We start from the raw sequence: 14225 nt of genomic DNA on the forward strand, positions 1-14225 counted from the left end.
GTACAAAAGTATTGTCATTAAAATGTATTTAAAGTACCAAAAGTAAAAGTACTAGTTATGCAGAATGTCCTGTCTAAAATGTATAATCGACTTTTGAAAATAGCAGATCTCACAACGCGTCGCAGAGCGACACGTTGTGAGCTTGTAGATCTGCTATTTTCAAATAGCCAAAGTGTAAATAGAGCTGAAGTGATTAATGTATGTTTTGTAATAATAATTGAATAAAAGAAGCTACAAAAGCATAATGTGAATGATTTCTGGAAGGAAATTAAAATGATAAACAATTGTAAAACATCTCTTCCATCAAATATAGATGGAGTGAGTGGTTCTGATGACATTTCACAGCTATGGCAGAAACAATATTCTGAGCTGTTCAACTGTGTAAAAAGTAATCTGGTTGTAGTGTAAAATGTAGATTTGAATGATGAGGTGATTGTTACTCCTGCTGAAATTCATGAAGCAGTTTTGAAGCTAGGTGATAATAAGGCCTGTGGTCTGGATAAGATCTTAAACTAGCCAGTAAGAAACTGTGTCCTTTGGTTGCTATGTGTTTTACAGTTTTTTTTGTTCATGGGTTTTTACCTGTTTCCATGCTCTCTGTTGTCTTAGTGCCGGTCATTAAAGACAAAGTGGGGAAGCTAAACAGCTCAGATAACTATAGGCCAATAGCCTTGGCCAGCGTTTTGTCCAAAGTACTAGAGACAATTCTACTGAGTAGACTTGAGAGGTTGATCATGTCTGCTGATAACCATTTGTGGTTATGAATTTGGATTCAAACGAAAACATGGCACTGATTTGTGTATTTTTGCACTGAAAGAGATCTTAGATAATATAGTAGGCAGAATTCTACTATGTTTGTATCTTTTATTGATGCCTCTAGGGCCTTTGACCGCATTAATCATGAAAAGTTATTCTTAAAACTGACGCAAAGAGGGGTCTCTAGTTTCTTAGTCAGAATCTTGGTGTTCTGGTATGCTCACCAGACAATGAGATGGGGAAGTCAATATCTGCTCCTTTTCATGTGACCAATGGTGTCTGTCAAGGTGGAATTATTTCTCCTTTCCTTTTTAATGTTTATATGAATGATTTATCATTGATGTTAAATGCATGTGGGACAGGGTGTAGCCCTGGTTCAGAGCGTTAGTGACTTCGCTCTAACGCCCTGGAAGACCCCTCGCTCTGCGCATGTACAAGGAATTCCACTGCCCTGCCAGCGCTCAAGAGTAGTGAAAATAAACTAAACCATTTCGCTACTCACCGAAGCAAAGGCTATTTTGTGTTGTTGAAAGTCTATTCTCCGCACTGGGGAGCCTCTCAGCACCCCACCTACTCTGTAAAATACACTTTTTGGGCAGAAAATAAAATATGTCAGCGAGACGGAAATAAATTGTATTTACTCCACAGTGCCCTCTACAGTTCTGGAGGATTTGAACTTACCATTAACCAAAATCTGTAGAGGGCACTGTGGAGTAAATAAAAATAATTTCTGTCTCGCTGACATATTTTATTTTCTGCCCAAAAAGTGTAGTAGGTGGGGTACAAAACAGCCTTTGCTTCGGTGAGTAGCGAAATGGTTTAGTTTATTTTCACTACTCTTGAGCGCTGGCAGGGCAGTGGAATTCCTTGTACATGCGCAGAGCGAGGGGTCTTCCAGGGCGTTAGAGCGAAGTCACTAACGCTCTGAACCAGGGCTAGACAGGGTGTAGAGTTGGTGACTCGTTAATTAATCACCTGATGTATGAGGATGATTTGGTCATCTTTAGTCCATATAGTGCTGGGCTACAACAGCTACTGAGGATATGCTCACAGTATGGCTTTGATTTTAATATAAAATACAACGCTAAAAAGAGTAAGGTCATGATTGTACGAAGTAGGGAAGACAGACAATCTACCTTTCCTGACTTCTATCTGGCTGGCACTGCCCTTAGTGTGTGCAGTGAGATTACTTATGGTAAATGGTAAATGGTGCATTTATATAGTGCTTTTATCCAAAGCGCTTTACATTGATTGTGCCATTAACCCATTCACACACACATTCATACACCAATGGCGGAGGAAACCATGCAAGGCACCAACCTGCTCATCGGGAGCAATTAGGGGTTCAGCGTCTTGCTCAAGGACACTTCGACACTAACTCTAGGGGAGCGCCCCAGCCCGGGAATCGAACTGGGAACCTTGCGGTTTCCAGTTCACTCTACCCGGCCACTCTACCCCTGAGCCACTGCCGCCCCCATTTGCCGCCACTTATTTGGGACATATTATCTCCAATGACCTATCAGATGACAAGGACATCTATAGGCAGCGGCGTAAGTTGTATGCCCAAGCAAACATGCTGTGTCGCAAATTTAGCATGTGCTCAGTACCTGTGAAGATCTCTCTGTTTAGATCCTTCTGTACACTGTTGTGTTAGGTAATTATATAGATGAAGGATGAGTTCTGCTACGACGAGGTATAGCTTTATTAACAGGTAAGAATCTCCAGGAATGTTTGTCACACCGGCTCTTAGGAATGTCATTCATTCAATAGCACGTTACATCCGTGTACGCTACTGCCGGTGTCCCAGGCGATACCAACTCAAGGGGTGTCTAGGCTAAACCATTACACAGTGTATCTAGCAGATTGCACCACATACACCACTATATACTGCCCACCTTTGGAGTCGCTACAGGCAAGGCAGCATCAGACGCCTTACAGTGGCCTATAATGACTGCATGAGGCTGCTGCTGAGAGCTCCAAGAAGCTCCAGTGCAAGCCAGATGTTTGTTAGTGTTGGGGTACCCACCTGTGCTGCTGTGCTACGCAATCTTATGTATAGGTTTATGTGTCGAGCATCTGAGTCAGTAAATGACATAATCGCTGTAATAACGGACCCCACACGCAGTTCTGTCAGGTTCACTTCTAGACTGTGGAATCATTGGCGCACATGTCTGTATGTCAGAAACTGAACAATGTGGGATATTTGCAGTATTTTTATTTATTTTATTTTATTTTCTGTTTTTACAGTGTGGTGTTGTATTAGGCCTATTGTGATATGGATCTTCCTAGGTCTGAAATAATGATTGAATTGAAATTGAATAATCAAAATCTACAAAGTATCTAGTAACTAAAGTTTTAAGTACAATATTTGCCTCTGAGATGTAGTGGAGTAGAAGTAAAAGTATTGAAAAATGTAAATACTCCAGTAAAGTAAAAATTCCTACAAATGTGTACTTGAGTACAGTACTTGAGTAAATGTACTTAGTTACTTTCCACCACTGCTCTCATGTTGAACTTTTTAAATCACTCTGGATTCAAACATCTACTAAATGTCTGCATTCATTCATTAATGACATTCAAATCATTCATTGTTCATCTATTGATTCATTATTACATCATTATGTTATTGTTGTTTTTATTTGCATATTCATTCCATATTCATCTCATTCTTCACATGTTATTGTATGATCATCTGTAGATGTTTAATTGTTCAATAAATTAACTCTTAAAAGTCTGATATTGTTCTTGTGTATTAATATTCATAAAAGTCACATCTATGCATCTGGGTGCGTTCCCACTAGTGGTGGAAAGAGTACTCAAATGTTTTACTCAAGTAAAAGTATCAATACCGCAATGTAGACATTCAACATGTTCAACATTTACTTGAGTAAAAGTACAAAAGTATTAGTATCAAAATGTACGTAAAGTATCAAAAGTAGAAGTACTGATCTACAAGCTCACAAAGCGTCGCGATGCAACACGTTGTGAGCTTGTAGATCTGCTATTTTCAAATAGCCTGGGTATGAAATAGGACTAAAGTGTTTCATGTATTTTTTATAATGTAATAATTTATATTTGCAGAGTAACTAGTAACTAAAGTTTTCAAATAATTGTTGTGGAGAAAAAGTACAATATTTGCTTCTGAAATGTAGTGGAGTAGAAGTAAAACATTTTGGAAATACTCAAGTAAAGTAGTAAAAAAAATTGTACTTAAGTAGGGAACTTGAGTACATGCACTTAGTTACTTTACATCACTGGTTCCCACCGAGAGATGAAATATTTGTTCAAGCGACGCAATTACATTTCAGCATAATCTTTGCCAATACTTTAGTGAGGTCAATCACCAAATCACCAAATAACACTCCCATTGTTTATGAACATTTTCAAACAGGAGTTTCCATTTATAACCATCAATATTAAAACATTAAAAAAAAACACACTCCATAAAAACTGTGCTCACAGAAAACTCAGGGATTAAAGCAAAACAAATCTCATGATTTCTGAACATGTATTCTATTATTTTCCTCCATCTGGATCTGTTTTCTGCGTCTTCCTCTGTGACTCCTGCTGCCTGCCTGTCTATTAATCTAATCTACTGCTGGTCTTATAGATCTACCATCTCACTGGTTCCCTATAGGCTGGTCTACCCTAGGCTGGCTATTCAAAAATAGCAGATATACAAGCTCATAGTGCGGCACTTTGTGCCGCGCTATGAGCTTGTAGATCTGCTATTTTTGAAAGAAAAATGTGTGCAAATATTTGAATATATCTATGTTTTTAAAGCTAACCTTAAATGTTTTAACTCAAATCTTTGTTTCTGGGGGTCCCTGGAACAATATATTTGGAGATGGGGGTCCCTGGAACAATATATTTGGAGATGGGGGTCCCTGGAACAATATATTTAGAGATGGGGGTCCCTGGAACAATATATTTGGAGCCAAAATCCATCTAATGTTGGGGGTCCTTGACATGAAAAGGTTTGAGGACCACTGATATAGAAACATAAACTATTAGGATGGACCTCAGGCCTTAATGAGTTAAACACTGAGTTATACACTTTATTTCTTTATCTGATCTGTAAGTGTTCAGATGGTCACTGTTAGACCATATCTGATCTGTAAGTGTTCAGATGGTCACTGTTGGACCATATCTGATCTGTAAGTGTTCAGATGGTCACTGTTAGACCATATCTGATCTGTAAGTGTTCAGATGGTCACTGTTAGACCTTATCTGATCTGTAAGTGTTCAGATGGTCACTGTTAGACCATATCTGATCTGTAAGTGTTCAGATGGTCACTGTTAGACCTTATCTGATCTGTAAGTGTTCAGATGGTCACTGTCTCATGGTGACTGTTTGCAGTGGTGGAAAAAGTACTGCATTTTTTTCAATTTAAGTACAAGTATCAATACCATCATGTAGAAATACTCTGTTACAAGTAAAAGTCTGGAATTAAAAGTTGACTTGAGTAAAGGTACAAAATTATTGGCATCAAAATGTACTTAAATTACCAAAAGTAAAAGTACTCATTATGTAGAATGTCCCATTTCAAGTTTTCAAAATGTATAGAAATCTTTTGAAAATAGCAGATCTACAAGCTCACAATGTGTCGCATCTCAAGGCATTGTGAGCTTGTAGATCTTCTATTTTGCGATAATCTGTTCTGCCAGATTGTAGATCTGCCACCCTTACAGGTCTGTAACTCTGAGAGTGTACACATGGAACCAAAGAGACCCTTACAGGTCTGTAACTCTGAGAGTGTACACATGGAACCAAATGGACCCTTACAGGTCTGTAACTCTGATAGTGTACAAATGGAACCAAATGGACCCTTACAGGTCTGTAACTCTGAGAGTGTGACCCACCCATAATGTGTCACATTTTTGTGTTGATTTATTTATTTTATGTTGTGCTTTGAAATCGTTTTGGGAGCCGTGTTAATTTATCAGTATCAGTATTCAGCTTGGTCAGTAGGGGGCAGTATCAGAGCGTGTTCTTCCTCATGGGATGCTATTACCTGCAGACAGGAAGCTCACCTTCATTCTGATGAGAGCAAACAAGTCTGAAAACAACTCAAACATTCTGTGTGCTTCTTTCTCCTGTTAAGCAGGTTAGTTTTGGTGCATCAACTCACTGAATGATATCAAATTAAAGTTTAAAACATGTATAAATGTATAGATTACAGCTCACCACTTCTTCACATCAACATTGGAGGGTTAAATAAAGTTATATTATAAAGTTTAAAACATGTATAAATGTATAGATTACAGCTCACCACTTCTTCACATCAACATTGGAGGGTTAAATAAAGTTATATTATAAAGTTTAAAACATGTATAAATGTATAGATCATAGCTGACTGTGGTTGAGGTCTGCTATGGTCATGATTGTTTGTTGTTGAAGAGACTCAAACTGTCTTATAGTTTACATGGAGAAAGAAGACATTAGTGGAGTTACTGTGACTGACTAGTCAGTGTGATCATTGTGTGACAATGTGTGTTTGGAGCTCTTTCTCTCTGTGGCATGGCGGAGGATTGACTGTGTGACAAGAAATTAAATACCGGTTTGATTGATCTATAGACTGTGATCTCGCTCATTTTCTGATTTCCTCTTAAAGTTACTCCAAATCCTGCTTTACACGTACTGATGCAATGAGGGGGAGACGACTACTGCAAGTTAAACTAAACCCTACTTTGCATTGTCTTGTCAAAAACTACAACAATTCCATGAATTCAAGGCTTCATGGGGTGTGTAAATAATGGATAGAAAATAAGTCTTTTTTTTGGGGTGTACTACTCCTTTAAGAGTAGTGGGGTGAGTCGCTCCCACATTCAGAATGGACTCAAACCTACTTTGAGAAAATACAGATTTACAAACTCACAACCTGTCATACTGTGAGGAGTTGTACCTTGTAGATCGGCTATTTCTAGTGAGAATGTTTAGATGAAAGGCCGATAGAGCTGCGTGTGTGTGTGTGTGTGTGTGTGTGTGTTTGTTTAGAATAGAGGAATAGACGTTGTTAGGAGCATTTTCCTGGCGGCCGTAGCTGAGTGGGTTGAGTCTCAGACTGTGAATCTGAAGGTGAGCGGTTCGATCCCCATGGTTGGCTCAGACTCGTCCAGTTGCGTCGAAGTGTCCTTCAGACACTGAACCCCATTCTGCTCCCCTGGCCCTGTGAAAAAGGCAGTGTCAGAGTTAAAGCCTCTGGGCAGACACATAGCTGTGTGTGTGTGTGTGTGTGTGTGTGTGTGCTATATTTGAACAGCCAAAAACATGTAATAAGGCTTAAGTTTGTGTGTGTGTGTGTGTGTGTGTGTGTGTGTGTGTGTGTGTGTGAGATCCTTCCCACCAGACTCAACCTTTCCCTCTGGTTTCCCACCACCCATGTACCTCATTGTCTGCATCACACCGCAGGGCTTGTTACAGAAACCATGTCACACATTCTGAATGGCTGCTATGCCTATGAAGGGCTTTACATAGCACGCCACGACAGAATAGTTGATCTCATAACTAAGGACATATCTAAACATTTTACACCGTCAGTGAGAATGTACAAACATTCCTGTGTCAAACCTTCCATGTTTCAACTCTGTAGTGAAAATCCTGAAATATTTGCACATCTCTCTGCTAATACACCATCTCTCTGCTAATACACCATCTCTCTGCTAATACACCATCTCTCTGCTAATACACCATCTCTCTGCTAATACACCATCTCTCTGCTAATACACCAGATGTTGTTGTTGCCAATGAAGGAAACAGATCACTTTCCATTATAGAAGTGACTGCACCTTTGACTCTAGCTTAGAGTAGAGAAGCTTTTATGACCAAAGTCATTAAATACCAGCCGCTCCTCCATGCGATCACAGAGCTCGGCTATAGAGCACCGAAGTCCTGACGTCACTCGTTCATCCCCAGGTTTGCGGAAGTAATTTCTCTATGGAGAATAACATTGGGTCATCTTAGAATCGTCTCATATAAGAATTGTGGTCCAAAAAAAAAAAACTGTCTCGGCGTTATTGTCAGGGAGGTGGTTCTGTATTGTTTATGATAGTCAGTCACTTATATTTGATACAGTCTGTTTCTGGCGAAAATGTAACTAATTCGTCGGAAGTAACATTAGCGTTTTCTCACCGTCAGTTGATGCTTCATATCCATAAGAGTCAAACCGCCGGGGTCATTTGTTTATTTTTGGAACACAGTTCTTATTTGACGCGATATTAAATACGTCTATGGGATTCAGAACGGGGGTGGAAAACTGCGAACCAGGTAGACAAACAAAGGATGTGTAAATGACGTCAGACTTCGGTGGTCTATAGGTGCAATCTACTTGTGTTTATCTTTAGCAGCCTAGGACATGTACATAGGCTGGTTGTAAGAAGCTTCCAACAGCTTGGGATGCCAAAAAAAGCAGCTAAACGGCTTGCAAAATTCTGTAGAATCTCTTCTACTATCGGTAGCCGCCAAATATGGCGAAGACGCTGTTATTTGTACCCCTGAAGGGTGTGGGGGTATTTGTACCCCTGAAGGGTGTGGGGGTATTTGTAACCCTGAAGGGTGTGGGGGTATGTGTCCATAATCTGCTGACTGTAAATTTTTTACAGCACCTTGTAATATTTGTGTCCTTATATTGTATCTCTTATGTGGACATAAATAAAATTTAGGGGTGTGCCGATATATCGTCCCACGATATATCGCAATACGTTTTCGTGACGATATGTATCGTTTTGGAAGGGGGGAAAAATCGTTTTAAAAAAAAGAAAAAAAATGTTTTTTTTTGCAAACAGCCCCGAGGTGAAAAAAAGAACACGTTTTTTTTTTTCGGGTCAGGTGTCACACTATTGCCCTATTTGGATTCAAAACGGCTATTGTCGCTGAAAAGCTACAAGTTTGTATGTCTGAATAATGCAAAAACAGAAATATTTGTTTGCATTAGCTTTTTTTCTCCCCCATATATTTTCATAATAAAAAAGTGCGTATCGTATCGAAATCGTATCGAAGTTGTGTGTCCAATATCGTATCGTATCGTTTCGTGAAATGAGTGTATCGGCACACCCCTTGTGTGTGTGTGTGTGTGTGTGTGTGTGTGTGTGTGTGTGTGTGTGTGTGTGTGTGTGTGTGTGTGTGTGTGTGTGTGTGTGTGTGTGTGTGTGTGTGTGTGTGTGTGTGTGTGTTCTAGGGACACATTCAATGCACATCAATCAGCATTTCAGTTTTCACAGTGAACAACAGTGTTGGACATACTAAATGCTAATTATACATATTACAATTATTATAATTATACTAATTATATGTAGCTACTTATATCATTACATTACATTAAATTGTTGATCTGGCATTCTATAGTTTATAGTTTCAATGTACACATTATTTATGTTTCTATATAATACGGTCAAAATTACACTGAGGATTTTACTGTGAAGATCCAAGAGATTAAAACATAATTAAAATAAAAATCTCTTTTAGAAAGGCTACTTTTAACAAAGGAAAACACAATGCTTTATTGCAGTGGTTCTCAAAGTGTGGTCCAGGGACCCCCAGGGGTCCTTGAGGAGGTTCCAGGGGGTCCCCAGCTGAATTAGACAAATATAGTTGAACCTCTCCTTTAACCCTATTTTATTACTTTGGCTAATAGCTTATATGATGCCTTGTGAGTTTGTAGATCTGCTATTCTGCTAGGTTGGTGGTGTACTGGTGTTGTTGAGCTTGTAGATCTGCTATTCTGCTAGGTTGGTGGTGTACTGGTGATGTTGAGCTTGTAGATCTGCTATTCTGCTAGGTTGGTGGTGTACTGGTGATGTTGAGCTTGTAGATCTGCTATTCTGCTAGGTTGGTGGTGTACTGGTGTTGTTGAGCTTGTAGATCTGCTATTCTGCTAGGTTGGTGGTGTACTGGTGATGTTGAGCTTGTAGATCTGCTATTCTGCTAGGTTGGTGGTGTACTGGTGTTGTTGAGCTTGTAGATCTGCTATTCTGCTAGGTTGGTGGTGTACTGGTGTTGTTGAGCTTGTAGATCTGCTATTCTGCTAGGTTGGTGGTGTACTGGTGTTGTTGAGCTTGTAGATCTGCTATTCTGCTAGGTTGGTGGTGTACTGGTGTTGTTGAGCTTGTAGATCTGCTATTCCCCATTCTGCTCCCCTGGCGCCGTAAAAAAGGCAGTGTCAGAGTTAAAGCCTCTGGGCAGACAGGGTTATTATTGTGTGTGTGTGTGTGTGTGTGTGTGTGTGTGTGTGTGTGTGTGTGTGTGTGTGTGTGTGTGTGTGTGTGTGTGTGTGTGTGTGTGTGTGTGTGTGTGTGTGTGTGTGTGTGTGTGTGTAAAGCATGTTGTAGAGAGGTGTTATTTAAATGCAATATTTATCTGTCTTTATCATCTCTCTCTTGTTAGAACTTGTTTGGCTGAAACCAAAGTGGAGACAAAAAACAGGTTCTCTCTCTCTCTCTCTCTCTCTCTCTCTCTCTTTGTTCAGGTGAGGTGATATAAAGACACGCCTCATCTCTTGCTGTCACGCTATCTCTACCTCCCTCTCTCCCAGGTACAGACACGCCGCATCTCTCTCTCGCTCTCTCTCTCTCTGTTAGTCACCATCTCTGCTGCTGTTTAAAGGGAACCTCCACCCAAAAAGTGAAATGACACAGGTCTCTATACTGTCAGAGGAACTGCACAGTGTGGGTTGTGTTTTAGGGTGGATTGTCCCTTTAAATGTATCTGCAGTTTAATCCTGTTTACATTATAACAAGTGGGTGAATGTTAACAGAACTATTAAAAACAGGAACCTAGACATTACCACATTATAAAACATATATACGTGTATATATGTGTATTCTGGGTCCGTTTGACCCAGAATAAAGGGTTTAAGTGGTTAAATATACTGTTGACTGGGGTCCCCCAGGGTTCTATTTAAGGTCTGCTCCTTTTTGAGTTCAACACCAAATCTCTTGTGACGCATTGTGAGCTTGTAGATCGGCTATTTTCATCACGTGTGTCTCTGAATGGAGCAGTAAGCATTGCTATAGAGTGTTTGTTCAGTAACACCGGTCACTAGTGGTGGTGGTGGTGGTGGTGGGGGGGGGGGGGGTCTCATCCAGGTCTCTTTTCACAGACTCAGACATATAAACACAATGGTTTAAAATGATGTTACAGCCACACGTGTATACAGCAATCCCTCCAACACTTAAGGTCCTTACACACCGGGGCGATTTTTTCGTGCGAATAATACGCTTTTTTTTAAAACCTTATAAAGTCAATGCAAGCGTACATGGCGCGAAAAAGCGGAAAAGCGAAGCGAAAAAGCGTCTTTTAATTATTCGGAACGAGTCCGAATTTTGCGTATATTCGCACATTCGCCGGTGTGTAAGGACCTTTAGTGTTCAAAATGGTAAAGAAATCTCTCTGATGGCAGTGAATTATTATTTATGAAAGCTGATTATAAAGAAACATAATGTTATGTTATATGGTATGGTTGTAATTTAGGATATATTCATTGAAATACCTGAAAATTAAACACAATCTTTACACAATATTTAAACAAAACATAAAGATACTGGGTGCGTTCGGAAGTTGCGCACCGGAGCGCATTCGCCTATTAGTTTGTATTGGCCAATGCGCTCAGTGCTGTATTTCCGAACCCACCCACTGAGAGGACTTTGGGGGGTGTCTTAAATGTGTGCAACAGTAAAGGCAGTGGGGGGGCAGTTGCTCAGGGGTAGAGTGACCGGGTAGAGGGAACTGGAAACCGCAAGAATCCCCAGTTGGATCCCGGGCTGGGGGGCTCCCCCAGAGTTAGTGTAGAAGTGTCCTTGAGCAAGACCCTGAACCCCTACTTGCTCCTGATGAGCAGGTTGGTGCCTTGCATGGTTTCCTCCTCCATCGGGGTGTGTGTGTGTGTGTGTGTGTGTGTGTGTGTGTGTGTGTGTGTGTGTGTGTGTGTGTGTGTGTGTGTGTGTGTGTGTGTGTGTGTGTGTGTGTGTGTGTGTGTGTGAGAATGTAATGCACAATCTATGTAAAGCGCTTTGGATAAAAGCGCTATATAAATGCACCATTTACCATTTTATCATTTAAAGGCATATGAGCCTGTGTTAGTGAGAGTGGGGTGGAAGTGGAGTGACACTTGATGAGGAGGCCTGAGGAGATGGCTCTGGGCATGACGATGGTGATGACCATCTAGGTCTAGGAGATGAAAACTGATGAGACCACAGTGGTTGAGATGAGGAGCGATCAGGAGACACCAGTGGGCTCAAAGAGTATGGTGATGATTGAGGAGACTAGAGGCTCACATCTAGTTTGAGTTTGAGTTCCTCTCCTCTCCCCCCTCTCCCCCTCTCCTCTCCTCTCTCCTCCCCTCCTCTCCTCTCCCCTCCCTCCCCTCCCCTCCCCTCCCCCCCCCCCTCCCCCTCCTTTACTTTCCTCTCCTCCCCTCCTCTCCTCTCTCCTCCCCTCCCCTCCCCTCCCCTCCCCTCCCCTCCCCTCCCCTCCCCTCCTTCCCTCCCCTCCTTTACTTTCCTCCCCTCCCCTCTCCTCTCCTCTCCTCTCCTCTCCTCTCCTCTCCTCTCCTCTCCTCTCCCCTCCTCTCTCCTCTCCTCTCCCCTCCTCTCTCCTCCCCTCCTCTCCTCTCCCCCCTCTCCTCTCCTCTCCTCCTCTCCTCTCCTCTCCTCTCCTCTCCCCCCTCCTCTCCTTCTCCTCTCCTCTCCCCCCTCCTCTCCTCCCCCCTCTCCTCTCCTTTCTCCTCCCCTCCTCTCCACCACTCCCATTGACACTGAGGCTGATATTCTCTATCTTGATCTCATCAGTAAAACATGAACATGATGGAATGTCTCTTAGAATATTTAAATCTAATGCCCTGTAGGACAAGTCAAATCTTTTGCTCAAAGACACTTCAACACTAACCCAGGGGGGAGCTTCTCCAAAAATCTCTTTGCCAAATATAGCCGATCTACAAGCTATGCTGCGTTGTGATGCATTGTGAGCTTGTAGAGCTGCTATTTTCGTGGAATGTTTGCCCAGAATAGAGCAACACTAGGGTTAATTTGGTCAAACCACCAGAACTATTTAAACAAGCCTTTACATAAACCAACACTGCAATCTAAGGATCTAAAACATATAATATCTATAACACAGTCTAGGCCTGCCTAAATCCATGGTTTGAAATAATTGGTATTTTGTAAACAATATGATGTGATGTGATAACAGAAAATACAATCTAGAGCCTCAGACATGAAACTTGCTTTTTAGTGTAAAATATGTCCTCAGTTAAATTGACCTTGAGTAAGAGGCTAGTTTGAGAAATGTACTCTTTTAAATTAGTGTAGAAATTGGACCATGGAATATTAGATTGGAAGCATATGTTAACGTATATGTTACATTCCCTCTCTCTCTCTCTTTAAAATGTTAAAAATATATATTGTGTAGTTACATATTTAGATTATTATTAATACAAAGCAGCAGTACTGACTGTTAAATGAAGCTATTAATTTGAATTAGCACACGTTTGGGCTGCAGAGGGGCGTCGTTCAAAATTTGGTGACATCAGCGTCTTCCGTGCACACCCCGGGGGGGGGGACATAGATTGGTGAAGCAATAGGAAGCGGCGCTGGAATCCAACCGCCTGGGTTTGGATCCGCCCTTCAAGACCATCGATAGGGCTCGCTCTTTCAGGCTAAGCCACACTTGGTCCAGAAGCGCTCAGCCGGTGTGACGGCTAAGGGATTCTAACCATTTGAAAACGGAGTCGGCTCAGAGTCAGTTGCTATCTGGGACTAGCCTGGTTCCAGCCGAATCTGCCTTTGCAAAATCGCATCGCACTTTAGCCGTCGGCAGATTAGGTCTGGCCCCCCTCCATAGAGATTCCATTTCTCTCCCTCTGCAGTTGTGCGGAACCAACCAGGGCCCAGTATCCAAATGTGGGCGGGCTTATCACCTTATTTGGAGCAATGACGTACTAGGAAGCACTGCTCTGATTGGTTCGTGAACAAGGAAGCACTGCTCTGATTGGTTTAGGTCTAACCAATAGAGTCCGTTAGGATCTTTTTGTAACCGCCCCTTGGAAAAAAATCTATCGTTGATAGGGACCAGACTAATATCCACGCAGTGTGTCGTGTGATATTGTCTGGCCACGCGAGGCTAATCTGGGACAGACATGACAAAGACTTCAGCGGCTGTCGGTAAAAAAAAAAATATGTTTTTTTAAATCGCCCCCCCAGTACTTACGCACCCTCTCCCTCCCTCCCTCCCTCCCTCCCTCCCTCCCTCTCTCTCTCTCTCCCTCCCTCTCTCTCTCCCTCCCTCCCTCCCTCTCTCTCTCTCTCTCCCTCCCTCCCTCCCTCTCTCTCCCTCCCTCTCTCTCTCTCCCTCCCTCCCTCTCTCTCTCTCTCTCTCTCCCTCCCTCTCTCTCTCTCCCTCCCATTCTCTCTTCAGGTTCAGCTGAGGTGAGTACAGACACACCTTCTCTCTCTCTCTCTCTCTCTCTCTCTCTCTC

General features: G+C 41.8%; 2 protein-coding genes across 4 annotated transcripts in view; one reads left to right on the plus strand and one right to left on the minus strand.

The window, feature by feature from the left end:
• Positions 1-14225, plus strand: part of LOC308079306 (NACHT, LRR and PYD domains-containing protein 3-like) — a 201639-nt gene that overhangs the window by 76265 nt on the left and 111149 nt on the right. The gene's annotated exons all lie outside the window — the stretch shown is intronic.
• Positions 6817-14225, minus strand: part of LOC308079217 (sodium- and chloride-dependent GABA transporter 2-like) — a gene marked incomplete at its 3' end in the record, with an annotated part of 35745 nt that continues 28336 nt past the window's right edge. Inside the window, exons 9-10 of the mRNA XM_080420593.1 lie at positions 7104-7152; positions 6817-6926 (exon numbers count right to left, since the gene is read on the minus strand). Of these exons, the coding sequence (XP_080276719.1) occupies positions 6817-6926; positions 7104-7152 (159 nt within the window). The remainder of the gene's footprint in view (positions 6927-7103; positions 7153-14225) is intronic.

This window comes from Gymnoscopelus braueri, assembly GCF_963280865.1.
Source record: "Gymnoscopelus braueri genome assembly, chromosome: 23".
In the NCBI taxonomy this organism is placed as follows: domain Eukaryota; kingdom Metazoa; phylum Chordata; class Actinopteri; order Myctophiformes; family Myctophidae; genus Gymnoscopelus; species Gymnoscopelus braueri.